Below are 27,471 nucleotides of genomic sequence, written 5' to 3' on the forward strand. Positions count from 1 at the left end.
AAGATCTTCACTTCCTCCCACTGAATGAGTGGTAAGTTGATAACAATTGTAATTCATGACATTAGTTATTTGACCTTTTAAAAACATCTAATTAATTAAAATTAATGTTATCATAAAAAAAATGTACTTGAACAAACATCAGGGTGTTAAAAAACTACTTAATTGACAGAAACTAAAATGATTTAAGGTGGACTTTTTTAGTTTGGCCCAAGTCCCATTTGTTAACAAGGAGGGGGCGGGACTTATGACCTTTCCTGCAGCCAGCCACCAGGGGGCGATCAAGATGTTTTGGCTTCACTTTAGGGGAGCCGTCATGCCGTCCATCTTCATATACAGTCTGGGTTTGAGGCTAGGCGTTTACACGTTGCTGTCTATTTTCATAAACGGACATTTCGTCGTCTGTTTTCAAAAATGATATCACGCACACCTGTTCGTTTTCAGGAAACAAATTGTTCACAATAAACCGTGTATACATGCCGTCAAGAGCATGCCAAACCTGTAGGTGTTAGTGTCGAGCCCATGTAAGCCAATTGCAAGTAACATTACTACCAAAAAAACCCAGCTGTATGTTGGTGGAGCGCCACCTACTGCACCGGAGGTCGAGCTACTCCGTTATTTTCCCATTCAACCCTCTTTCATGTTTACGAGGGGAACTCAAACTATCCGATTAGTCCCTTAAACGGGCTAAGACTGATGAGCATGTAAACGCACTGAATCTGCTGCATTATTAGTCCAATAGACCATCCGTCATTCACTCACATGGCATGTTCTGTTGAATTTACTCGTGGAGACGTGACTTCTAACGTTATGATACGATATGAAACTGTGAATAATTGAACAGAATCCAACAGGAATGTTTACATCATGGTCATAGATTAGCCTCTGTATTATCATACAGTACACTGAGCCCCCACTGTGCACATCTTTTGTCAGTAGTAGTTGAACTGGAGTTGTGCTAGGAATCTTAATTATGCATTGTGAATGTATTACTCTGGATGTGTACGTGCATGAGTGAGTGTTGCTGTAAGTCTTGATACAAACACCAGGAGAGTGAACATCCTTCAGTTCATTCTGAATATTTTATGAACTGTATTTTTGGAGAACCATAAATTAAGTGTATATTTTCTTACCCAGATTCATTTGAAATATATACTGAACTACACAGAATCACCAGCATTAACAAATTAGGACTCTTTTTATTTGAAATTGTTCACCTTTTACACACTGACAGTTAATATACACAAGCGTTGGTGGTCCCTCTGGCCCGAGACATGGTCAGTGACAATGTGTGCTGGATATCAACTAGAAGGGTTTATGGTGGATGGGAAGCTCTCTCTCCCTGTCACACACACACATACACGCACACACACGCACACAGATATGCAAGGACAGATACAAAAAAACACACATCACGACACGTACTCTAACAAGCTAACACAGTCTAGCCATCTAATGTAGACATCAACAGAGGAGGGGCTTAAAGTGCGTACAGGAACAGAGGAGGGCCTCGCTCGCTCGTGATCAGTAACAGCTTTTTAAATAATGAGCGACAGTAATCCTCCACTAAAGCAATGATCTTAATGCCACGCTGTATCTTTACAAAAAGCATATCCCTACCGTATTTTTAGCTCAAACTGTGCCTTGCATCAAGACAATATCGACACTGCATAGTTCACGGGGTTAGTCTTATACATTATTGCGGTACGATGTAGGTCCAGGGTCCGGGTACGAGCCATGGGCTGCAGGGTGGCACACAAAGCATGTATACTGTAGCCCAGGTTTCAGTGGGATTAGAGAAGTAAATCCATCACGGGAAAGCGCCCAATGCTTCGCTGCAGTCCGGTTTAGCCTTAAATGTGGGAATAATCCATACAAGGAGGTGGGATGTTCCTGGATGCATAGAAGGAGTGCATGACGACCCCTTGGCCTGGTCTGGTTCAAGCACACGGTTTGGTCCTTGACAGGAGGCGCTCAAGAACCGCCCGTGTCAAACAGGTCAATAAGGGGCAAATAGGACTTGTGGGTGGGAGGTCCTGACAGGCCCGGGGGCCGGGTGGAGCAGGGAAGCGGAGAGGGTCTGTGTCTGGAAGAGGGCAGGGGTCGGGGCGTGGTTAGTGACGTGGTTCGTGCGGTGTGCGAATGTGTTGCTGAGGGCGGCTGCCACTGCGGCCAGGTGAGCAGGTATGATCTGAGCGTTCAGAGCGGGACACTGGCGCTCCTTAACCAGGGACAACTTTATCTGGTAGAGGGAGACAAAATACAGTCAGCGCAGTCTGTAAGTGCATCATCACGGTTGATTAATATGGTTTCCTAAGAGACACAGGATGGGTGGAATATAAGATGTTGAGTGAAATCATGTAAAGTTAACCTTAACCTTAAATGTCAAACAGCACCAAAGAGGAATGCGTTTTGTCACTTATTATGTTTTTATTTGTCCATGTACATGTCTATGTATGTATGCATGTATATACCTGTGTGTGTGTGTGTGTGTGTGTGTGTGTATATATATATATATTATCATGTACCCATCATGAAATAGAGCAGATCCAAATCATCATTGACAAATATACTCCAAAGCATCATATCTGATTTCCAAACAGTTCTCTGGATCGGTGGTGTCACAAACATCGGATTTATTAAAACAAACATGAACAAACAGAAAGCACGGCGACTGAGGACGCTGCTGCAGCCTGTAGGCACAGAGAGAGTTGGTGGCAGGGGATCAAACAGGTGCCGCTAAATCAGCATTTAATTGTTGAAAGTGTTCCAGGTGATTTGTGAGACGCCAGAGCTTCCACTGAAAACAGTGATTAACATGTCAGCCCTTTATAAAATGGCTTTAATTAGTTTTTCTTTTTGTCTAATTGTGTATTTTCTGATTTTTGACACTATAAGTTTATTATTATTTACATTATAAATAATTGTTCTATCAATTTACCAATATACCAGCAATTTAGACTTAAAGGCATTTAGAAAATAGGCTATTTTGTGGCAGTTTTTGCACATTAAACATGTAAGAATAGCTTTAAGAGAGTGTGGAGTGATATGGTTTTATATTGAGAAAGAATAAGAAAGAAGGAATGAAAGAAACAACAGTGACAGAAGACAAATGGGGGGAAGAAGTGCCCAACCTCCAAAAACAGCCTAATAGGGTGAAAAGGTCACCAAAGTTATCCGGCTTAATCTTCTGTATCAGTAATGGAAAATCTACGGTCTCACAGCACCGGGACGGCAGCCGTTGTCATGGGTTATCAATCACTGACTCAGGCGTCGTAACCCTATGGGAAGCATTCTTTACTCTCCGCTCATCAGAGAAGCTCCTCTCCGTTAACTCAGTCAATGATGGGTTTCAGAAAAAGTCATTTCCCCCACACTGGTAACCCCCGCGCATCGTCTCGGCAAACTGTGGGGGTGATTAATAAAGCCTTCTGAGAGCTTCTGTGAGACGGAAAGTCAGAATCTCCTTTATCTTTCCCCGCATTGAATCCTTTATGCATCCTACGGATCGACAAAACAACTTTTAAACACTTGTTTTAACTGGCCTGGAGTGCGAGAAGGCCCGAGGCTTGCCACGCAGGACGACGAGTACCAGAAAGTGAAACAATCACCTCGTGGAAAATATGTGAAAGCTCTTTAAGTTCACTTCTCCTATTCCGTCAACTTGCCTGACACTAATTCTACCTCGATGCAGAGGACCACACGCTGAGCTACTCCAAATAAGTTAAAACTGACATTTATGATTACTTTCAAACAGCGCTCGACCTCGGCCTCCATTCAGCCTCGAGCGCGTTGGCTCAGAGGAGCCTTGATATGTGCCATTTTTGTCAATAAAATATAACATTTTCAAATGAAATCCCGTTGTTCCCTGCCCGGGGTTCTGTAATAAAAGCCAGGTAACAGGTGAAGCAGTCATGAAAGTTGACATTTTATTGAATCACGTGGCGTCAAATGGGCCTTATTGAAGAGCAGACACTTTGGAAGAGAACGATCTCGCTGATAAAAAAGGGAAAATTAAACTGCCAAATTTCCACATGCAGCTTCATCCAACATCCAGAAGGGTATATATTGCTCTTGGGCGTAGACCTATGGTTTTTTCTTCGACTGCAAAGTGCGGAATAAGAAAGTGACTGGAACAGAAGAATGACAATGATCCCAGTCTCAGATACCAAACAATAACTGTCCGTCATGAGTTCATACGTCCGACCGCCATTGGGTTATTAGAACTGAGTCACCGGGAGTGTTGTGTCTCACATCAGTGAGATGTTAGTCAGGTATGAACCCAGCAGGTCTCTCAGATCTATGGATACAGGTGAGATAGTAGAGCCCAGAGTTCACAGTAAACGTGGTGATGCTGCGTTTAGTTATTATGCTGCAAAGAAGTGGAACGAACTGTGAATAGAGATGAAATCAGCATCTAATGTAAACATTTTTAAATCAAAGTTAAAGGCATTATTTTTCTCTACTGCGTTTGATTGACAGGTTGGTTTTTGTTCATGTTGATGGAGTTTAATTCAAAGGTTTCTACGGATGAATTTAAATGTTTTTATTTTTATTTTTGAATTTGAATGTTTTTATTTCTGAATCTAAATGTCTCTATTTCTGAATTTGAATGTTTTTATTCCTGAATTTTAATGTTTTGTAATGTTCTGCTGCACCTTTTGATCATGTAAAGCACATTGAGTTGCCCTGTGTATTCAATGCGCTATACAAATAAATTTGCCTTGCCTTGCCTTGTGTCGACACCAGGACTTTCGTCTCTGATAAGTGGACTGTGGTGTGCAGTGACTCACCGGCTGCTTGGTCTGGCCTTTCTGCGGTTTGCTGTAGGGGCTGTATTTAGGTTTGGCTGGTTTACCTGCTGCTCGGTCTTTATGACGCCGGCTGCTGATGTGCTGAAAGGGAGACAGAAAATACGTTTCACATGACGCAGACAGATCCTGAGTCACACGTACAGTTGGTTTCAACGTGTCACTCAAGCTGCAACGTGTTGATTTACATTGTGTTGACCATTTTCACCGATCTTCATCATTACGTTTAGAATTAATACAGTTTGCTGTCGGTATGGCCAAGGGTTACCAAGGTTGATTATGGTGTCGTTTAGGTTTTCGGCATCAGAACGGCTTTTCAGGCAAGCCAGGAAATTAAAGAAGGAAGGAAGAAACCAAACGTTTGCCATTGCTGCCTCCATTGTTTCCATTGCAAACACAAGTGTCAAGCAGAAAGAGGCCGACCGCCTACTCTCAAGAACATGCACAGGTATTTTTATTCATGACAGCTGAGATTTTTTAAATAGCCTCACCTATAATAACGCAGAACTGGCACCTGGGAGACCTACATTTTACACCTCTTCACCCAACCCGTCACCTAAACAATGACAGCACCATACACACCTATTTGAGTAGAATATTAACTGCAGTAATTTTGTGTTTTCCACGTATTTATTTTTTGTGTAATCCAGGTACTAAAAGCAGGGGATGTAGTATCACCACTTCAGGAGGCAGGTCAGGGTGATGGATGTGTCCCAACACACAGGACTTTCACCCGGGCGAGTGGGGTTTGTTTCCCATTGCCGTTCGTATCCCGGACGAAGTAAGCCGAACTGAGCCGTTTTGGTGCCGAAACCTTAACGACACCATAAGCAACCATATCGGTCCACTTCCGTTCGCCGTTTCGAAAGATGTCATGCTAATTTTTGTGCAGAACTTTTGATATGATATCCTACGATCTCATCTCTCATCTCATCTTCAGCCTCTTATCCGGGGTCAGGTCGGTTCTCGGGGGCAGCAGCTTTAGCAGGGGACCCGAAACTTCCCTTTCCCGGGCCACATTAACCAGCTCTAACTGGGGGATCCTGAGGCGTTCCCAGGCCAGTGTGGAGATCTAATCTCTCCACCTGGTCCTGGGTCTTCCCCGAGGCCTCCTCCCAGCTGTACGTCCCTTCAAACACCTCCCTAGGGAGGCGCCCAGGGTTAATCCTTACTAGATGCCCGAACCACCTCAACTAGCTCCTTTCAACGCAAAGGAGCAGCGGCTCTACTCCGAGTTCCTCACGGATGGCTGAACTTCTCAACCTATCTCTAAGGGAGACTCCAGCCCATGTCGGCCGCTTGTACCCGCGACCTCGTTCTTTTGGTCAAGATGAGAATATGTGTATGTAGCCTACATGATTTAGGTTTAAATGAATCAATGTTGACTTTTTGTTTTTCACACAACACAAGATGGGTGAAAGTCCCTGACATCCTCTCTATGTGGACAAACATAATCTGGGAGTAAATAAGGCAATTGAGAGTGCAACTAAGTTATAGGAACGTGTTTTTAGGAAGCAGTTATATTTGTTGTTATATGCTAGAGGAAAGGCCTTTGGGTCGGTTCATCCTCAGGGAAGCATCTTCTTTTGATATGTTTCATATGCAAGTGGGCTGATAGTGGGGCTGGAGGAAAGATCAGGGGGGTCGCATAACTTTAGGGTCCACCTTGTGGGGATCATGAATATCCACAGCAATCGAGCCATCAGATTTGGAGATAGCTTGTCAGACAAATGAGCTGATCGAGGGAAGGTTCGACCAGTTTCCTTGTCTGAACCTGCTGAAATACTGCTAAATGAGATATTGCATCTTTTTCTGGATATTCCACTGAAAACCTGTGAAAACTGTCCTCGTCTTTTTATTACAGAGTTGCTGTGGTGCTTCATGGATGCCTGTTACCTCAGGCTCAAAGCCATTTCAGGGTAGATAGCTTATCATGTGTTGAGGTGGGAACCTGACCAACAGAGGAGGAGGGGCCAGGACTAAAAATACATCTCAAAACGGAAAGTATTTCATCTCTAAAGAAGGCATTGTGACTGGAGCCAACCATGGGGAAAATGACTGCAGTTATGGTTATACTGTGCACAGAGAGTCTTTAACAAATTACACTTCATGCTCTCGTGTTAAATGCAAAGTTTGTGATGTTGAAAGACCAGAGACAACCAATGCATCTGAATAAACAAGTAAAATACAACTGGAACGACACGCACAGGAATCATCTGTAACCTGAAGTCGATAAATAATTCAACAGGCACACGTTGACAACATAAGACAGATTTCTGAGTGCCGCTACATGCCACAAGTCCATGCAGTGGATTTAACAATCCCACGTTTCCTCTGATTTCCAGCTGTAACTGAATTTGTCATGCTGGATTCTTTTCACTGAGAATCGTTGCTGTTTTGGAAGTGCTCGGTAAAAGCACCCTGCATGAAAAATTCATACAAAGCCTGTCTATTTTCAGTGAGAAACCTCAAGGTTAGCTCAGACAAAACTGAGTGGTTTTTCAAGTATTGTAGATGAAATTCCCTCCTGTGACAGAATGAGCAGGAGCTACAAGGAGGAAGTGCACAGAAGCAACCACCAACATCCAGATTCCTAAGAGTTTTAAGCCACAGTGCAGAAAATATCACATTATTCTCAGCTTTAGTAACCTGATTTCCAGAGCCTCATGTGAACTACAGACCCTTTTCATTATTTAAGGAGAGGAGAGATCATGTTCACGAGCGAGGGGACGATGGAGCGTGAGTTTGGCCGGAGAATCGGAGCAGCGGGGGCGGTGCTGCAGTCGCTCTACCGCACCGTTGTGACGAAAAGAGAGCTGAGCCGGAAGGCAAAGCTCTGGATCTCCCGGTCAATCTTCGTTCCTACCCTCACCTGTGGTCATGAAAGCTGGGTCAGGACCCAAAGAACCAGGTCGCGGGTACAAGCGTCTGAAATGTGTTTCCTCAGGAGGGGGGCTGGAGTCTCCCTTAGAGAGAGGGGGAGAAGTTCAGCATCCGTGAGGAACTCGGAGTAGAGCCGCTGCTCCTTTGCGTTGAAAGGAGCCAGTTGAGGTGGTGCAGGATCATCTAGTAAGGATGAACCCTGGGCGCCTCCCTAGGGAGGTGTTCCAGGCACGTCCAGCTGGGAGGAGGCCTCGAGAAGACCCAGGACTAGGTGGAGAGATTAGATCTCCACACTGGCCTGGGAATGCCTCGGGATCCCCCAGTTAGAGCTGGTTAGTGTGGCCCGGGAAAGGGAAGTTTGGGGTCCCCTGCTAAAGCTGATGCCCCCGCGACCCGACCCCAGATAAGAGGCTGAAGATGAGATGAGATGAGAGATTAGGAGAGACTCAGCTAGCTTTACTCCTACTGAAGTACCCTGATTTCCTGGCCATGTCCCGGATTTCTTGTGAGTTTTTGCAAGAGATTTCAAGCAAGGAGAGCTTTGCTGTGACAGCAGCGCAGCAGGATGAAAGGAAAGATCATTACAAGCAGCGGTGCATCTTTGTATCGCAGAAATAAATAAATAATGTTAAATCCACCAGAAAGTGAAATCTTACACTGAAGTTAATGAGTCCAAATAAGGAGGTTTTCACATTCAGACACATGCACACAGAAGACTGGGTGCTCCATGACACATAGAGGCTATGTAGTAATAAATCTAAGTGCTTCAAAAGAGCAAGAATGAGCAAATGGAAAAGGAGAATAAAAACCAAAATTTCAAGTTCTTGTGTCGATCTCTTTTTGCATGGGAAACAGTGAAACAGTGTGAAGAGAGAAAGAGGTGGAACGTATCGGCTGAAACGCAATCATGGAACCTATCTGCAATTCCCTGACGATTTCACTTTTCATTCTGAACATATATGTTTATAAAGATGCCATCTCTCAACTCAAACTCCATTCTTGCATCTCAAGTTGCTAATTGGACCGTTAACAATGGCCGCCGCTTGTGAGTGGAAGGCTTTTCCCTGAATATCCACTGGCTACACCGGAAAAGCTGGAAATATTAGCCTTTGCCCCCAGAGGCTGAGTTATCGTCAGACAGGTAGACAAAGGTTTCCAAGATCGTCTTAATGCTAGACATGCTGCAGGCTGCAGAAAGTGTGTGGCCCAACAAGCGACAGGCTTTTTTTTGTCAACATCATCCTGACGAGAAACTCAGTGGCAGTTAGGATTTTGGATTGGGCTGTAGGGGTTTTACTTATATTGGACCGTATGTGGCCCATGGACTAAGATGACTGCATTAGTCTGTACTTGCTAAGCCATGCCCATGTTTGAATGATGGCATTTTAAATGAACTTTGGCTATAATTTCTGTTTCACTCTAAAATCCGCCTGTTTTACTGTTGTTGTGGAAATAGATTCTTCAATAAAGATCAACAAACAGGATCAGCTTTTTCTCCGTGGTTTATTTTGCCAAAGCATTTTCTTCTGCAGACAAAAATACGTTCATCCCCACATCCTCACAAGTTAGAGTCTAGTAGGGAATGACCATTTGCCAAATCTCGCACAGTCTTTTAGTTAGAGGGACAGGACGCGAATAGCCTTGGTTGGGTGACGTCTTTAGACCAAACAAAAACATGCCTTAGACATTACAATCCTGAACACACTGAACCTCTCTCATCACAAGGTCTCTAACACAGGGTACAGATGCACAAATGTGCCAATATATCATCATGAGTTAGTTATTTGCATTATCCATTAAGAATGTGAGACAGAGGAGACATTGAACTGCGTCTGACCTGACAAAACTATGATTATGAATTACAAATATCCAAAATTCCCACAACACTGTGAATTTAAAGGAATATTAGGATCTTGTACTCTGGGTTATATGCTGGATGATTTCTTGACCAGCCAAAGTGACTTTAGAGGTGACAGAAGAGAATAGACTCTCTTGTAACTGCATGGCAGTCGTGCAGATAAGCTTATTTTGCCAAAGGACGGCTGTTTCTTCAAAGGCAAAATGATAAGCAGACAAAGGTGTTATGTCGTACAAGGATGAAATGTATTAAAATATTACGTTTGTACTGAAACACAATACATCTCCATGACCCTAAATACCAGTCTGTTCTGTATTTATGTATATTTCTTTCCGTCACTGACTCTCTGTTGCTTGAATTCATTTGTAAGAGCTTTAGGTGCAGGTTCAGACATGTTTTGTGTGCAAGAGGAAGAAGTTGTCCCGCTGTCTCACCTGTTTTAGCTGAGTCTCTGAGTTCACATGCACATCACACGTCTCACAGTAAAACGTTTTGTTCTGCAGGCCCGTTGATGATTTGGTGGTTGGAGCCAGTTTGCTCTTGACTCCCGGCCGGGGGAAAGACTTGATGGAGCCCACTCCAGTCCTAGCCTCGAGCATCGTCTTGTGCTTCGTTCCTGCAGGTTCAAACAGGAAGCAGCCCGGTCAGTACATTAACTTACCCTATGTATTCTGCCCTGAAGGAAAGGTGAAACCAGGGGTTAATGTCTTTTAACTCCCTGCTGCTGTGGGAAATATGAGGTTCAGGGTGAAAGGGTCGACTTGTAAATTCCCCTAAAACGTCTCTGATCAAAGCAGAGAACGCTGTTAAACGTGTTCATGCAAAATGTGACAGTTTTTGCACACATCTCTTTTCTTTGGATGTCACCGCAGGGCACTGTTTGCTTTCATGTGCAATTACCATTTTTTATCTCCGGTTCTATTCCCTGCCGATAAAGCTCGTGTCAGCGTACGCTCTTTAACAGCAGCAGCGGCGGCTGCCAGAACTCACGCATTTTCTTCAGGAAATGCAATTCAAGGTAATAATGATGATAAATGAAGATGACAGGAACAGGGCAATACAACAGCCACAATATTAGAAATAGTAATGACAAGAAAAGTCATTTTTCAACCTGGTGTGGAGTGAGCTAGCTTCCCCCCAGTACCCCAAAGAAAAACACTATTCTGGAAATTCAAGGCATTTTAAATTGATGGGTTTTTCTGTTTTGACATAATTGGCCCCCCCGTCCCCCTCTCATAATGGGAACTGTTCTATCCTGTTTATACTTTTGACATGTCCATAACTTTGGGATAGGTAGAGTAATAATCATAGACTCTATAAAATACGTACGTAATGAAGCTCAAAAATGGTGGCTCCAGCTGTCACCACCCTGGCAGTGCCTGATGTCGCCTGACTAACGGTCAATCCAAAAATGTAATTGCTGCAGGGTTGTCCGACCGTGGGAGAGACGCTCTCGGCCTATTGTGTTCTTTATGTTATCTTTATCTTTGAGCTACTGTGCTTGAGCTTGTTGAAGAAAACCATCAGCTGTTACACAAACTCCTGCGTTTTTACGCTCACTCCGCCTCAAACAGTCTGATTGCCTTTGCCACCGCAGCATGACGTCGAGTTGCGGTTTCTCCAAAAGACGAATCTGTTTCAGCTTCCCACTGCAGCCTGCTGTGTCTTTTTTTCAGCATCCCCCTACGGCTTCCACCCGCAGCAACCTAAACACACTACCCCCATTCAAAATGAATGGGAGGACTTTTGCGTTGTCACCAGGACACTTGATTTGGTCTGAATGCCTGCTAAGCTCAACAGCACACACCCGTCAGTCTAAACAGCACACCCTTCATAATGCAGAACTTTAAGCCTTAGTATAATTTACCCCCTGTACAGGAGTATTTTGCACTAGGCTGTAAACATGTAACGTTGGGAATTTTAACATGGAAGTCTTTGGAGACTGACTCGCATTTGGAGCCAGCCTCAAGCTGCCATTCGAGGAACTGCAGTTTTAGGCGTTGGCTTCATTTTGCGGCACTGGAGGTTGTCGTTTTGTGATAGCTGACATTTTATTTTCTATATACTGTATATAGTATGCTAAAGAAGCAGTTGGAAGTATCTGCAAAGCTACCTTTTGACTAAACCACTGTACCAAAAGACCTTTCCTTCATCACTGTTACAACAGCAAAAACGATACTTCAGAGAGATCGGAGGAAAAGCTGTCCACCCACCTATCAATGATGGCTTACGGAAATGGCTCCAGTTGGTTGGTTGTGAAATGGTCACATACATTCTGTTGAACAACCCTAATCGATTTTAGTTCATAGGAGCCTTTCACTGACTTTCTGTGAGTTTAGTTTCATTTGGGTAATTTAATGTTGACTACTGTGCGTCGTTGTGGAGACGATGTCAGTGTGTTGGCGCCCTCTGAAGAGACAGATGACCCAAAGAACTGTAATATCCTCACCGTGTGTGTAAATGGGCAATTAGAAATAAGCTTGACGAAGTGATTCAGGATACAATCTTTGTTTTCTAAAGCAGGGATGTCTCGCAATACCTTGACTTGGAAGTTGGATAATAGGTTTCTATGGAAACCACTGAAAAACCTCCAAAACATGTAGAAAGGTTTTGTTTGATTTAGACTTGACAATTATTGTTGAAGACAGTAACAATGACAATAACAATGACAAAGAACACTTCAACACTGACTCTGGGGGATTGTGTAGAAAAAAATGGCTGACTGACTGTCGCCAGATGAATTTCGTTCCGCCTAGCTCCACTCAACCATCTGGGATCGCTCCATAGGAAAGTGCTTTTTTAATTTCATGAACTTTGTGAATCTAAATAAAAAACATTAATGTGATTTAGGTTTAGGCAGAAAAAAACAACAGGGTTGGGTTCAGGAAAAGGTCATAGTTTGGGTTAAAATAAGTCTGTTGGACTGACCATCAACCACCTCTTTGAGCAGAGTTTGAGGCTCGTTATACTACGTCACCTGACTCCTGGAGCACTCTGAATGTAAGGTAAAGTGATTCCAGTGTGTTTTAGTGACATTTTAAGAGTTTTAAGTATATTTTGATTGTTATCGGGATAATATCTTGAATCATAATTATTTTGACCAGTCAATCCTTTCCATAAGATGTTGATACTGCCTACTTGCACGCCTCTTACCGCTGTTGTGAGCCTCCAGCTGCGACGCCGAGTTGACCGCCACTTTGCACAGCGAGCAGTACAGAAGACGTCTGGCTTTCTCTTCCTCTGTTTCCGCGTCTGTCTCGGCCTCGGGCTCGGCCTCTGCCTCGGGCTCTGGGTCTGGCTCTGAGGGTGAGTTGAGAGTAGACTCCCCTCCAGCACCCGAGGTAGTCTCTGGGGATGGGGCTGCCATGGTGTTCGGGACTATCGGTGAGGCCACAGGTGCCGGCAATGGCGTCGGGAGGGTCGTCGTCAAGGATGCCAAGGGTAGTGCTGGTCTGAGCACAGGGGATAGCGGTAGGGGCGCTGCTCCAGGAACGCCATCTGCAGAGAGAAAATAGATTATTTGTTTTGAATCATGTGGTTCCATTCCTCATTTAGAAACAACAATGTTTTATTCATGTAATGTTACACAAACAGGCTGAATGTGTTTTTTTTTCAGACTTTCAGAGAGTGAGACAGAGAAGACAGGAACCGTAACACCATGGGGTTTATTACGGAGTTGGGTTCAGATAAAGACAGGTATTGTTTTGAGATGCACACACACACACACAACCAAGTTCAAAGAGTTTGTGAAGAACACAAGATCTGGGCGATACAAGCAAAAAAAACTAAAGCAAACAAAGAAAGCATCTCCCAGATTTGACAACACCTGTGCGGCATTTAGAAAACACGTTGCATATAAAAATGCTGCAAGTCAAACAGACCACAGCGGGAGATTTGTTCCAAAACCACAAAAGTTTACAGGGAACAAAGTGTGAGCGATAACCGTCTGAAACAGCAGAGATTAGACCCGTCCAATGGAACAAGCAGCAAGACGCTGAAAAGCCCCCGCAACGCAATGTGACTACATCAGCTTGTTCCAGCGTTACAGACACATTAAACACATTAAACACCGGCTGCTGCAGAGTTTGAAACTTGGAGGTTTAACTGATGAAATGAACTCGATTCCAGCCGATCCCAGCTGACATCGGGCATGAGGTGGGGTCCACCCTGGACAGGACGCCAGTCTTTCACAGGACACATAGAGACAAACAGAGACAGACAACCATTCACACCTACGGGTGATTTTAGGAACTTTAGGAACACCTGTGCAATGGTTTATGTGCGACTGTGGCTCAGACAGGCGGTTCAATCCCCTGTCTTGGTCGTTGTGTCCTTGGACAAGACACTTCACCCACCTTGCCTCGTGTGAATGTGTGTGACTGCTGTATGTTTGAGGAGGTGGTCGGAGGGGCCGTAGGCGCTGCCACGCTTCCGTCAGTCTGCCCCAGGGCAGCTGTGACTAATGCGTAGTTAACAACCACCACGTACGTCTGTGTGAATGAATGGAACCTGGACTCTGTAAAGCGCCTTTAGCACTGAGAAAGGCGCTATATAAATATAAGCCATAATAATAATAATATATGTATTATCTGAGAAAAAGGAGAAGTGCTCACTAACATGTTTTAACAGGTTTGTGAACCGAATTTGAGGGGAAAAGGTCTTTTCCGTTAAAAGTCTTACATTTTTGTTTTTAGCTCATGAAAAACTGGAGCAAAACACAAAAGCGTTGCATTTCTATATTTCTGTGGAGTGTATGTACAGCACATATCAAACAAATACAATCTTTATTATTATAGAGAGACAGCTCTGCAACATAATCAACATTGGATCGACTGTCGTGCGTCAGGTCCCATTAACATGTTACACAGATCGCTGCTAAGTTGTGAAAGAAATGTCTGATATTTTTAGGCATGAAGACGGCAGCAGATCGATATATTTGACTCGTAACACAACACCACATGTCAGTACGGAGTACAGAGGACTCGCTCCCACATATATATGAAAATTAAATTTTGCCTTGGGAGCACCACCTGATCGATGCCAATGCCTCTCGGTTCTCTGCACTCCAGCGTCACAAAATGAAGATCAGCCATCCAGGAGAGCAAATCAATAGTGAATTATGTCACGCTATTTTTGTGAGCCATTATATATGGTTCGTTTTTATCCCAGCAGAGGCGTCTGCACTTCTGCCAAAGGTAAAAAAAATAGCATTGGAGGATTGCAGAAGCAGGTGTGTTTCTGTTATGACCTCGGGGAAAGAGGTACAGACATCCTTGTACATAAGAAGAATCGGAAAGAGCGTCGAGCGCTGAAGTTGTCTCTATTGAAAGGCATCCAAGGTCTGCAGCTTACCGCGACGACAATCTGGATAAAAGCTCCAGCTAAATGCCTTCAAATATATTTAAATGTATGCATTTTGGGGTTTTGCGTTGAGTATTTCAGTGTTTGTGAGCATCCAATCCATTAACCTTTGAAATGGGTTTCGGGCACATTTATACTTGTAATACTCTCCTCTTACAGTTGACTGACTCCCACTGTGAAATTTGCTGCGCTTTCATGAAACGTGCTTCTTTCTCTGAGTGCAGAGCTTTAAAGTAATGAACAGGAGCAGGTGGTGGATAAATGTAGTGAAATAGGACATCTGTATTGAAATGAAGGGCGGCACTATGAGAGGGGTAAAATATATAATAACAAATGCTTTCTTTTTTGCGAGGTGGGTGAACATTTTAGAGCCTAAGCAGTATGTGATGTATTGGTCCGACTCCACACTTACAATCACCAGCCACTTTATTAGGTACACCTGTCCAACTGCTCGTTAACGCAAATTAATCAGCCAATCACATGGCAGCAACCACATGCATTTAGGCATGCAGACATGGTGAAGAGGATGTGCTGCAATTCAAAGCGAGCATCAGAACGGGGAAGAAAGGTGATTTAAGTGACTTTGAATGTGGTGGGGTTGTTGGTGCCAGACGGGCTCTGAGTGTTTCACAAACTGCTGATCTACTGGGATTTTCACGCACAACCATCTCTAGGGTTTTTACAGAGAATGGTCCCAAAAAGAGGAAAGATCCAGTGAGCGGCAGTTCTGTGGGCGCAAATGTTGATGCCAGAGGTCAGAGGAGAATGGGCAGACTGGTGTGAGCTGATAGAAAGGCAACAGGAACTCAAACATCCACTGGTTCCAACAGAGGAATGCAGGAGAGCGTCTGTGAACACACAACACCACCAACTTTCTAGCAGAGAGGGAACAGCAACAGAAGACCACACTGACACTTAATTAAGCACCAGGTGCACCTAATAAAGTGGCCCATGAGTGTATTTTACTGGGGTGTTGGCAATATGTACGCAGCAGGCCTGCCAGCTCTAAATCAGCAACAATAATAAACCCAACAACCAAAACAGGCACCACCCTATGACTCTAAGTACATGTCTCTGCTGCCTAGACGTATAACTATGAGTGAATATCATTGTTATGATACAATTACGGCAAACAATATAACGCATTCGCCCTTCTCCCTCGATACGTCCTCCAGCTTCTCCTCAGAGATCCTGAGGTGTTCCCAGGGCAGATACACTATAATTCCCTTGGACTTCCTCCCACTTGGTCCTATCTGGAGTACCTCCACTGGGAGTTGTCCAGGAAGTATGCCTGAACCTTCTCAACTCCTCAGGCCTGGACTCTGCTTTCCACTTGCATCTCAAGGAGAAATCCCACTCCTTTGAGGACAATGTCCACATCCTGGACAGAGAGGACAGATGGTTTGAAAGAGGAGTAAAATAAGCCATTTATGTAAAAGTAGAGAAACCATCGCTAACAGAGGAGGAGGTCTGAGACACCACTTATCTCCAGTTTACAATGCTGCCCTTTCATCCCTCCATTCAACAATCTAACCTCAAAGAACAACTGTTCACAAATGTCCTCCTGTGACTCCAACGACTGTCGTTAAGACTCAATAGAGCACTAACAAAGTCCAAACTACTTCCCACCCATGACTGTCACTCCAACGACGGCCGTTAGCACTTGGAGCACAAAGGGTTCCAGTGACATCATCGGCCTTGTGCATGCCCTCACTAGAGGTTAGATACCTGGCTCTTGTCACAGACCGTTGGAGCAGTCCCAGCCTGGTCAGATGCATAAATGAACTTATGAAGGCTCTTGGATGAGAGGTGAAACGTCTTCCTAGACAAATAACCAAGTCCAGTTTCTTTTGACTTACATTTCCTTGGGAAGAACATTCACAGGCCTTCTCAACTGAGCTCTTTCAATGTGTGGGAGCAGCAGTTCTATTTCGAGCTCCTTAACTTAACTCTTTACATCATACATTAAAAACAAAAGTGCCAGAGCAAGGCCTTTACTTCCAATTGGCTCTCTCTTTTCTGGGGTTATCCTTATGAGCCCATTGTAAGGGATTGGTAAGAGCTATTTCCGCAGATGAAACTGCAAAAAGAAAGATGGGAGATAGACATTTAGGCTACGTTTACACGTGGCCAGCTATTTCCCTAAACGGACAGTTCGCTGTCTCCAATTTCAAAAATAATATTGTGCACACCTATCTGTTTTCAGAAAACCTTTCGTTTGCACTAATCCGTGTATATATGGTGTCAAGAGCATGCCAGACCTGTAGGTGGCCGTGAGCCAATGATCCATGATCACCACAGCCAATGAAAATGTAAACATAGGTCGCACCTATGATGCAGGTGCAAGTTATGGCGCATACTGTGATGTCGAACGCTGGAAACTCTAATTCTCTGTTTAAGTGTAAACAAAGGGCACAAACGCAGGGAAATGTCTCTGTTTTTTTAAATACCCATGTACGTATAAACAGGCCCTTAAATGCAGTTTGAATGGTACAAATCCATCAAGCCACTGTGGAGATATAAATGTGAAGTCAAGAAAGCTGCTGCAGATTTGAGGCCGTGGGGTTCAAGCACTATAACGTCAGTAGGCTGTAAACTGTGATTTCAACATATTGACCTAGGGGGAAAACATTGCTTAGAACATAAACCCTTCCTAATGGTATAGGTAATGTGTATATTGACCTGCACACATAGATTCTCTCCTGATTTTCCACCATGTTGAGAAGAAACATGCGTCCCATGGGGTTTAGGCATTGACAGAAGGAGGATGTTACGACAGTGGTCTCTCTGGACTGTCCGATCCTACTGGGACTGCTGCAGTAAATCTCAAGTTGGCTGAAAATAATAGAGTGGAGGCAGATACCAGGTTATCAAAGTGATGCTATGATGATTTTAATTCCACATGCAGCCGCTCGCAAACCTTCCTTCTCTTGCGTTTAGTCTGAAAGTATCATAAGGTGAGCCCATCCACTCATTTTGGTTCGCTTCCATTCTTTTCGTTTCTGAGGGCGCAATCCCACTGTCCTTCTGCACCGGGCCAAAACAGGTTTTTCAGCTAAAGCCTAGTGCGTTTGACCAGTGTGAGTGCAACCACTCCGCACATAACTGCGGCCAGCTGGCCGTCCACAGCCCGTCTGAGAGAGGTGGGATTTTGTCGAGCGCGTTTGCACATGTACGTCATTTATGTGCGACTGTTCAGACATAGAAAATAGAAGGACGGACCATGCGCGGATATTTAACAACAACAACAATGGCGGCGAAAGGTTCACGTTGGTGTGATGCGGAGGTGGAGTGTTTACTGCAGATTTGGTCGATGAAAATATTTAAAAACAGTCGACAAGACGCACAAAAACTCTGAGGTCTACGGAAAGATTTGTAAACAAAGCCACGCATCGCCATGACGTCAATCAATGCGTGTGACGTGTTACGGCGTGATGACGTATGGACAGGCAAGAAGCATTTGCGCGAGGCCCAGGTAGTGTGAGTACAAATGGGCCTGGGGCGCAGGGCGAGAGGGAGGGGGGGACAAGTACCCTAAAGCCGGGGGCACGGTGCAGAAGGACAGTGTGAGTGTGCCCTGAGTGTCACAGTGTCAGGATCCAGGTTCTGTCGGCCCCTCCTCTCTTCCTTTTGTATGAGTTTGTCTCCCTCTGTCTGTTTTTCCCTGCATGTGTCTCCCCTGTGTGTTTTGTTGGTCCAGAGCTGGTAGGCGTGGTTCCACCCCAGTTGTATCCAGTTAAGCTGATCACCTCCCTGAGTATAAGAAGTCGGAGGTGACACACATTCGGCGCTGGACCGCTGTTCTCGTTTACGTTGTAACTTCTCGTCAGTCGGCTCCCGTTTCTCGTCGTATTGCATTCTCGCTCTGTGTTATTTGTTATTAATTATTGTTTCTTTGTTCTTTCCCTCCGTAGTTTCCCAAGATCCCGTTCCCCTGTCCAGATCCCCGACTGTCCGTCTGTTACCCGCTTCTGTTAACCTCGACCGTGTTGTAATTGGTTCCCTTTGGTTTTTGTTATTAAATATTTGTTTAGTTCTTTATCCTGTGTCCTTGTCTGAATTTGGGTCCGGTTCCTTTGTGTTATTTCCCTGCACAGTTCATGACACAAAGGCCTTTATGGTACTTTTATGGCCTCCTGCTAAAATAAGATTCCCGGCCACACCAACGGTGTGATGAAAAACATCAAAATTGCGGTTTCCTGTCCACACATGACTGCTGAAACCAGACTTTTTGAAGAAGTTCACCCTGGACTCTGGTTTCAGGAGCCCAAGAGTGCTGTTAGGTGTGGATGAAAGGCCGAACCTTGCAGAGAGACACACGGTTTCCAAAATACCTGCGTTTGTATGGACGGCCCCACAGTCTGGCTCTGTGTCCAGATGCCATGAGACTGCTGCGAAGACTGGACTCATATTTTTATTTTTCTGTTTTTTCCTCTTGTGCTGCCTTTCCCTCCTTCGCCCATCCACACACCTGCTCTGAATCAGCCTCGTTAGGTCTTCCGGCTCTCTCTCTCTCTCTTCATCAGCTCTCTGCCTGTTTTCCAGCCTAATCACCTCATTCCCATCACCTGCGCTTATTTGCCTTATTATCTCTCCACCTGCACTTCATCCCCTCGTCAGATTAGTTTGTATTTAAGTCGTGTTTTTCACTTGAGTCTTTGTTGGCTCCTTGGTCGTGATTAATCTTGTCTTGCCTTCACAAACCTTGTGTTATTTCCTTAAGACTCCTGCGTTTGGGTCCACCTCCGCCACTCTTCTTGACAGTGGGGGGTTGAAAAAATAAATAAATCAAGAGCTTTACCACAATCTGACCTCCCTCTTCACCATAACGATCCAGTCCATGTTACTGCAGACAAAGCACCAACCCCCCTGTCGATCTCCCATCTTACCCTCACTCGTGAAAAAGACCCAGAGGTGCTGATATTCCTCCACTTGTTATACAAAACGCCACAAAGAAAGCCATGTAGACAATCGAGACTGAAGTTGCTGCTTTGGATGCACAAAGTAAATTAACTGGATTGCGTGGTGTGGTCGATGACGCTACATTCAGCACCGTCTCTTTTCACTCTGTCCTTGTTGCCGCAGAAGTTCTTTTATGCTATTTAGACGGCCCCTGACAGGATCTGTCCATCAGATGACCTTAAGCAAGGACATCTACAGATTACTGTTGCCAGCAGAGGATCAAGCGTCGGTGATGCAATTTGGTGCAGCAAGGAGTAATTGACCTCTGCCTGTATATCCGTGTGTTTTCAGGGTTAGTTTCAGTATAGATGCTGCCTGCGGATTGATCTGAACAACTGGCATGAAAAGGCCATTATTCCAGACTGTTACACGCAACGCCATGACTGCAACATTCATTTAAAGGCTCTAGAGTCTGAAAATGGGACCAGTGACTTCACTTATGAGTTGTGCACAATTTATGTTCTTTTTAATTTAATTTGAAGCTGAATACGCTAAAGGCAAGAGCCAAGTAATGTATGGAGTTCTTCCAGTCTACGTTATATTAAAAAACGGCCATGCTTACGTTAAACACGATCACAGTAATCTTATATAAGCACTTCAGCTAAAGCAATACACATTAACTATCCATGAGTTGTGATCAAACCCTAATGTGGAAAAGCCACGAACGACCTGAGTGTAACTTTACACGACAACGTCCCATCAAGCTCAAGCCATTACCACAAGAACAATGATTAATCTGTGAACTGTTTATGATGTGGCTGACCTTGTCACTCTTGATAAATAATGTTTATGCCACGAGCAGAGCGTCAGCGACCTCTGTGCCCTCCTGCAATTAGCAACCACCTACCACCAGTCAGCTCCGGTGTGCCAGGAATCAAAACAACCTGAAATCACAGCGATTAACTGACTGGATCTCACCAGCGAGCAAAATGCTGCCATCACACCTGCTTCTCTGGGCAGCTTTTCAATGGCACGGTCACCTCGCCGAGCGCGCTTCCAGAAAAGTGCAAGTAAAGTTTTGGGTGCGTCTGAGCCAGGGAGTTTTTGCCTGTGAGTCATCACTGAGCTGCTTTTGGCAGATATTCTTAACATGAACGAGGTTAAATAAATGCACCATCAGAATGATCTTAAAGTGGTAATGTGGTGATTGTTAGAAAGTATTTTTCTGTCACGTTTCACATGTTCACAGATTGCTTTCTTTATCTCTGGGGATGGCACTCATTTGTCCTACAGTTATCCGCAGTTGGGAGGTATAATTTACATTCTTTTCTCACCAAAAGAGTGTTTTCTGCCTCTAAATTGACGCAGTGTTTTGAAAAGCAAACACCAGTTGGGGAGAGAAAATCGTCCGAGTGCTATTATTAAGGAATACTCCAGCATTTTGGCATGTGTGCTTGTTTGCTGTGATACATGGAGTATGAAGATCAATATCAATTTCATTTTCATGAATTCTGCAGTGAGACCATGACTGGTTTAGCCAACTTGGCACAAAGACTGGAAGAGGGGGGAAAATATTCTCCAAAAATGGAAAAACGCACCTTCCAACACTTCTAATATTGAGCATGAATGTTTGTTCTTCACCCTGGAAACATAAGTTTGACTACTTATCATAATCTTACCTCAAGGTGAACTTGCAAGCTTTGTCCTGCACTTTTAAACTGCACCTCACAGCCTTTATCATTGGATGCTTGTTTAGTGTCAGTGATCAGCAGTTTGATCCCCGGCTCCTCCAGTTTGCATGTCGAAGTGTCCTTGAGCAAGATACTGAACCCCAAAGAGCTCCTAAAGGTGTGTGAATGTGCGTTGAGTGATTGGATTAGATCCTGATGAGCAGGTGGCTCATTGTGGCAAGTCGTGTAAAAGTCTTGAGTAGTCTGAAGCCGAGAAAGGTGCTATATAAGGGCGCACTCACACTGTCCTTCCTCACCGTGCCCCGGGCTTTAGGGTACTTGTCCCCCCCTCCCTCTCCCCCCGCGCCCGTTTGTACTCACACTGCCTGGGCCTCGCGCAAATGCTTCTTGCTGCCTATACGTCATCACGCCGTAACACGTCACACGCATTGATGACGTCATGGCGATGCGTGGCTTTGTTTCCAAATCTTTCCGTAGACCTCAGAGTTTTTGTGCGTCTTGTCGACTGTTTTTGAATCTTTTCATCGACCAAATCTGCAGTAAACACTCCACCTCCGCATCACACCAACGTGAACCTTTTGCCGCCATTGTTGATGTTGTTGTTAAATGTCCGCGCATGGTCCCTGCTTCTATTTTCTATGTCCGAACAGGCGCACAGGACATGACCTCAGAACCGCCGTAGGCCTCGTGCTCGTACACGTGCGCACGCTCGTACTCGTACATGTGCAAACACGCTTTACAAAAGCCCACCTCTCTCAGACGGACTGTGGACGGCCAGCTGGCCGCAGTTATGCGCGGAGCGGTTGCACTCACACTGGTCAAACGAACTAGGCTTGACCCGAAAAACCTGTTTTGGCCCGGCGGAAGGACAGTGTGAGTGCGCCCTAAGTACATTTACCATTTTTTTTTAAACCAGTCAATACATCAAAGAATCACCCATGGTTAAAAGTTTGCAAAGCCAGCAGCAATGAAGTCAGGACACGGTCACGAGAAAATGGACATATTTGCTGTGTCAGAAGTTTTGCAAAAGCTGTGTTTACATATTTTTTCAAAGGAATAGCTTTGTGACTCATTTTCTTGCTGAAAAGTAAAGTTGGGAAGATTGATATCATTGTCGTGCCAGTGTGGTGAGTCTGATGCTGGAGCCTGGGGGATATTAGCTTAGTTTAGCATAAAGACTGCAAGAGAGTGTCAAACGTCTCATCTAACTCTCAGCAATAAAGTGATTCATTGTATTTAAACTGCTCCTTTTTGAATAAAGCTTTTGAAACGGCAAAGATGGCAATTTTATAGTTGCTAAGCTGCTGTTGCTAAGGCGCTCCACTTATATCTTTTCTGCACTACAGTTCTGTTTATACCTGTTTCAACAGTCTACTGCATGTTTACATTGTTTACATCATACACACCCGTTCACATGTCTGCTTACATCTGATACACGCATGTCTCTCTACATCTCACGCCGACGATGTTCTCCGTATCTAACTCTGTGACTGGCTTCTAACCTGTACTAACACACTAACATCCTGACACTTATTCTTCTTTTATACTTTATTCCTGTTGAAAGTTAAAATGTTTTTGTATAGTTGCACTGACGTTATTTGCTGCACTGTGTGCCCTGAATTGCCCCCCGGGGACAAATAAAGTTTTTTGAATTTGAACATGACGGGGACCAGCCCCTGTAAAAGTGCCTTCATGTGCAAGCATATCGTCCAACATGGCAGAGGAGGACTATACGTGCAGAGGAAATTCTAGGGACAGTAATGACTTCACAAGTCACAGCTGTTTGCTCTGTTGTAAAGATAAGATAAGAAAAACTTTATTGTCAGTCGCAAGTGACAGAAATTCATCTTTGACAGGGCGGGTTCAATTTACACAAAATAAATAAAAACATACAAAAGAGACAGTCCCAAACAATGACAATACATTAATGCAAAAAGATGCAAGCAGTGCAAAGGGGCGACTGAGTGGAGTGAGCTATGTCGCCTATTTGTGACTGTTCAGTGTGGTGATGGCAGTGTTGGGACTGTTCAGTGTGGTGATGGCAGTGTTGTAACTGTTCAGTGTGGTGATGGCAGTGGCGATAAAATATGTTTTATAGATGTTTTTTCGTGCCAATGGGACCTTGTAGCGTCGACCTGATGGCAGTAAGTCTAAGGATTGGTTGAGGGGGTGGGGTGGGGTCCTGTGTGAGGGTACTGACGGGGGCACAGTTGTGCTAGGGGGGTTTGGGGAGAGCCAATCATTTTGCTGGCCTGATGAACGATACGTGCAGGTTTTGTTGTGTGCTTGATGGTGAGGGTCAGGGTGTTGTACCAGGCTGAGATGTTTAAAGTGAGTACGGATTCAATGAGTCCTTGCTAACATTTAAAGCTCTGAGCTGATACGGTGAAGAAAATGAATAATAATTACCAAGAATAAGAAATGTTGTGTTTTTCTGCCTACTTATTACAAGCCTGGTTGATGAAGCCATCCCATGGTAAGACCTGCATGTCTTTGCCTTTGTGTCGGGTGAACCCATCCACCACATTGTCATTAAAGAGCCATTTGCTTTTGGAGGGGCAGGTGATTAGAGTGTACTTTGGCCGGCATAGGACGCCGTGCTCTCTGGGAAGCCTCCAGCAATCCATATCCCTAGTCAGTGTGACCTAACTGGCCGTGCGAGGCCCAGTTAAGAACTCAATCCCCTCTCATTAATGGAGGTAATGACTGTGATCAATCTAAAGTTGGTATGGGCGAGCGAGGGCCTGACAGCGAAGTAGGAGGAGAATGAAAGAGATAAAGAGGGCCAGGTAAAAGAAAGGAGACGACGGGAAACAACAGAGGGTGGATTTGGGAGACAGAGAAAGATGGAGCTGGGAAAAGACAAAAGTTAAATGAAAGTGAAACTGTAAAAGTAAGCAAAGTTTGTGGCAAAGCAACAGCGGCACATCCAGCGTGTGAAATACGGAGAAAGAAAAGAGGAAAGGACGTTTGAAGGTGAGAGGAAAGAGATAGCATTGAGGGAGAGTAACGGAGTACGGGGCACAATTAAAGAGAGAGAAATGGAGAGGGGGGGAGTGGTGAAGACAACAAAGAGAGAATCAGGAGACGGGCAGACCAAGACAGGTGCTGCGACCCTTTCGAGACATGACACCCCCTCTTCTCTGTCCTCCGTCAGTACCTCAGCCTGTCCTGACTCGCCCCTGAGATTTGCTTTAGCGACAGACAAGAAGAAACGCCACTCTGAAATCCTTCCACTCCACTTAGGCTTTCAGGCAATCACAGGACTCCCCGGAGATCTGATTACCTTCCTCAATGAAGCTGGATTAAGCGCTTTAATTAAAACGATCGGGCCCTTTATGATATGCTGTCACAACTTAAAGGACAGAAATCCCTCATGGCTCTTGAGTTCTGTCAAATTTCATTAGACGACTGATTTTTTCCCCCCCTCTCGTCAGTATTCAAAGTGGGTAAATGAGAAAAGAGTCACGGTCGGATGTTTTCTGGCATAAAAGACTGATAAGGTGAAAAATTTGCATTCCCAAATAAGTGTGCATCGGCGCTTGCGCTCATTTTTCTTTTTATCGATGGAGGAACAAAGCGACGTTATCTCAGATATTTAACAGCGATGGGAGTTATTGAATTGAATTCGCACCCGTTTATCTCTTTCCAGTTTCATCGGAAAGCAAATGATCCGCGCCTAATTTCCGTTGTGAAGTTTCCGCGGTTTGCACGCGGGCATCCAAAAAATCCCCACAAATGAGAACATTTGCAGCACGGCGCAGGTACGGAGCCAATCTAATCACACACTCGTCGGGTTTGCTGCTGTCTCTGACATCTGCCTGTAAGCGCTTTTTCCAGCCCAGCGCGCATCTACGGAGACTTAGACACAAAGGCCGCTTTTTTTAAATTTTATGGGTGGGGTAGGGAGGGCGCCGTCGACTGATGGAGACTCGAGGAAGAGGGCTGTGGAGGGAAAAGAGCCTTAGCTAGCCTCCTACCTCGCTGCAGCCTGCTCCATTGTGCAGCTGCTGTCAGTGCTGGCATGGCTCCCCTGACAATCTGCTCTTTAATAGCTAATATCAGGGTACATTTCCTCAGGCACTGGACTGGAACTGAGAGATGGCGGGCTGTGCTGTGGGCATTTCTCTCTCTCTCTCTCTCTTTGCCTCTCTCGCTCTCTGTCTACTCTCTCTGGCGCTGGTCTCAGGACACACAAACACACACACACACACAAACTTGACAGGCGGCCGCTGAGTCACCGTGCTAATCTATACCGTCTCCCTGCGTCCAGCTGTCCGTCCACGTCAGAACACGCGTGTAACTTTAACGATGAATACGGACGCTCAGTGCATTTCACGAAATCTACTCTGTGATTACACCCTTTCACTCAGACTCATTATTCCTCGACGATGCGTTCACGTTCGCCGCACATTAACTCAGACGGGTGAGCAGATGGACTTCTCTGACATCTAAATGAACAGTTTCATCCCACAATGAACTTCTTCCATTACGTTGTGTTCGGAGTTTGTCTGTCTGCTTTCCATCATTTCACTCAAGCTTGTTTTTCTTTCTTGCATCTGTTGTTACATAGACTTTCCTAAGATAAAATATTGGGAAAAAACTGGAAAATATGATGATTACACTTCAAAACATCACATGGAGAGTTAGTGAAATAAAGCTTTACCCCCCAAAAAACAACTGTATTGTTCTATTTTACAAACAGCGTATTATTATTTATGTAGTAGTAATTATTAAAGGAGCAAATTATAAGAAAGATGACCAATGACAAGAGCCCCAAACTCTGCATTTAAGGATGGAAGGTGGATGGGTCAAACAAACACAGGACTTTCCACCCAGGGGACCAGAGTTTGCGTCCCTTGTGTTTTTGTAAACTGCTTGAAACTTAATTTCCTTGCGGGAGTTCATCCCAAAGGGAGCATAAAGAGAAGTCTAAGTCTACGCAACTGACCAGGCTTAGTACTTGAACTGATGAAGCCTCTTGGTTTAGAGGTGAAACGTCTTCCTAGACCAGGGATCTGCAACCCACGGCTCCTGGGCCTCATGTGGCTCTTCAGCCCCCTTTTCAGTGTCTCTCTGAAGCTTTGCCAGAAAATAACATTGAAATAAAAAACGTATTTTTTTGCACAGGGGAGAATCGAAGGGAAGGCCTGTTAACTTGGAGTTCAAGGTGATTTAAAAAAAAAATATTAAGTGAAACTAAAATATGGGGTTACGTTCTAGGTCTACGGCCCAGCGCCTTTCCCTGCAGCGGGCTAATCTTGTATGTCTGACCCGCTCTGTCGGTACGCTAACCTTGGACGACTACGCCCCAAAACACAGGTAATAATAGAAGAAGAAGAAGAAGAATTACTTTATTGATCCCACAACGGGGAAATTTAATTTTTCACTCATGTTACACACACAGGCCCGAAATAAACACACACACATGCACAAACAGGACCTATATACATGCAAATAATGGAGAGATGTCAGAGCGAAGGGGCTGCCAGTGACCGGCGCCCCGAGCAGTTGGGGGTTCGGTGCCTTGCTCAACAGCACCTCGGCAGTGCCCAGGAGATGAACTGGCACCTCTCCAGCCTCCAGTCCACGCTCCATACATGGTCCAAACAGTGACTTGATGGACTGAGCTACTGCCGCCAGCTACAATATTTTCTTTACTGTCGTTCTATAACTTAATAAATGCAACAAACTATAGTGTTTGTATATATTATATAACTATAGATAAAACTTTATAAGCTGTGACATCATATATGTTTTGTGGCTGCAGATACATGTTATTGGGTGGTAGAGGGGGCAAAATGGCTCTTTAGGTAGTAAAGGTTGCAGACCCCTGTCCCAGACAAATAACCAAGTCCAGTTGCTTTTGACTGAAGCTGCTTTGGGGAGACTGATTAATAAAGCAATTAGACCTCTTGTTACAAAACCGCTCTTGAATGCCACAAGAAATAAGCACTCCCCTACGCTG

The 27,471-nt window shown here is 44.6% G+C and overlaps 1 protein-coding gene across 1 annotated transcript in view; it reads right to left on the reverse strand.

Annotated features, from left to right (window-relative positions):
- Positions 1-1,176: 1,176 nt before the first annotated feature.
- The window catches only part of znf385d (zinc finger protein 385D), a 107,656-nt gene continuing 81,361 nt past the window's right edge, over positions 1,177-27,471 (reverse strand). The window contains exons 5-8 of the mRNA XM_083918564.1: positions 12,703-13,047; positions 9,984-10,165; positions 4,791-4,892; positions 1,177-2,239 (exon numbers count right to left, since the gene is read on the reverse strand). Of these exons, the coding sequence (XP_083774690.1) occupies positions 1,997-2,239; positions 4,791-4,892; positions 9,984-10,165; positions 12,703-13,047 (872 nt within the window). The 3' untranslated portion in view covers positions 1,177-1,996. The remainder of the gene's footprint in view (positions 2,240-4,790; positions 4,893-9,983; positions 10,166-12,702; positions 13,048-27,471) is intronic.

Source organism: Echiichthys vipera (assembly GCF_963691815.1).
Source record: "Echiichthys vipera genome assembly, chromosome: 8".
Classification (NCBI taxonomy): Eukaryota; Metazoa; Chordata; class Actinopteri; order Perciformes; family Trachinidae; genus Echiichthys; species Echiichthys vipera.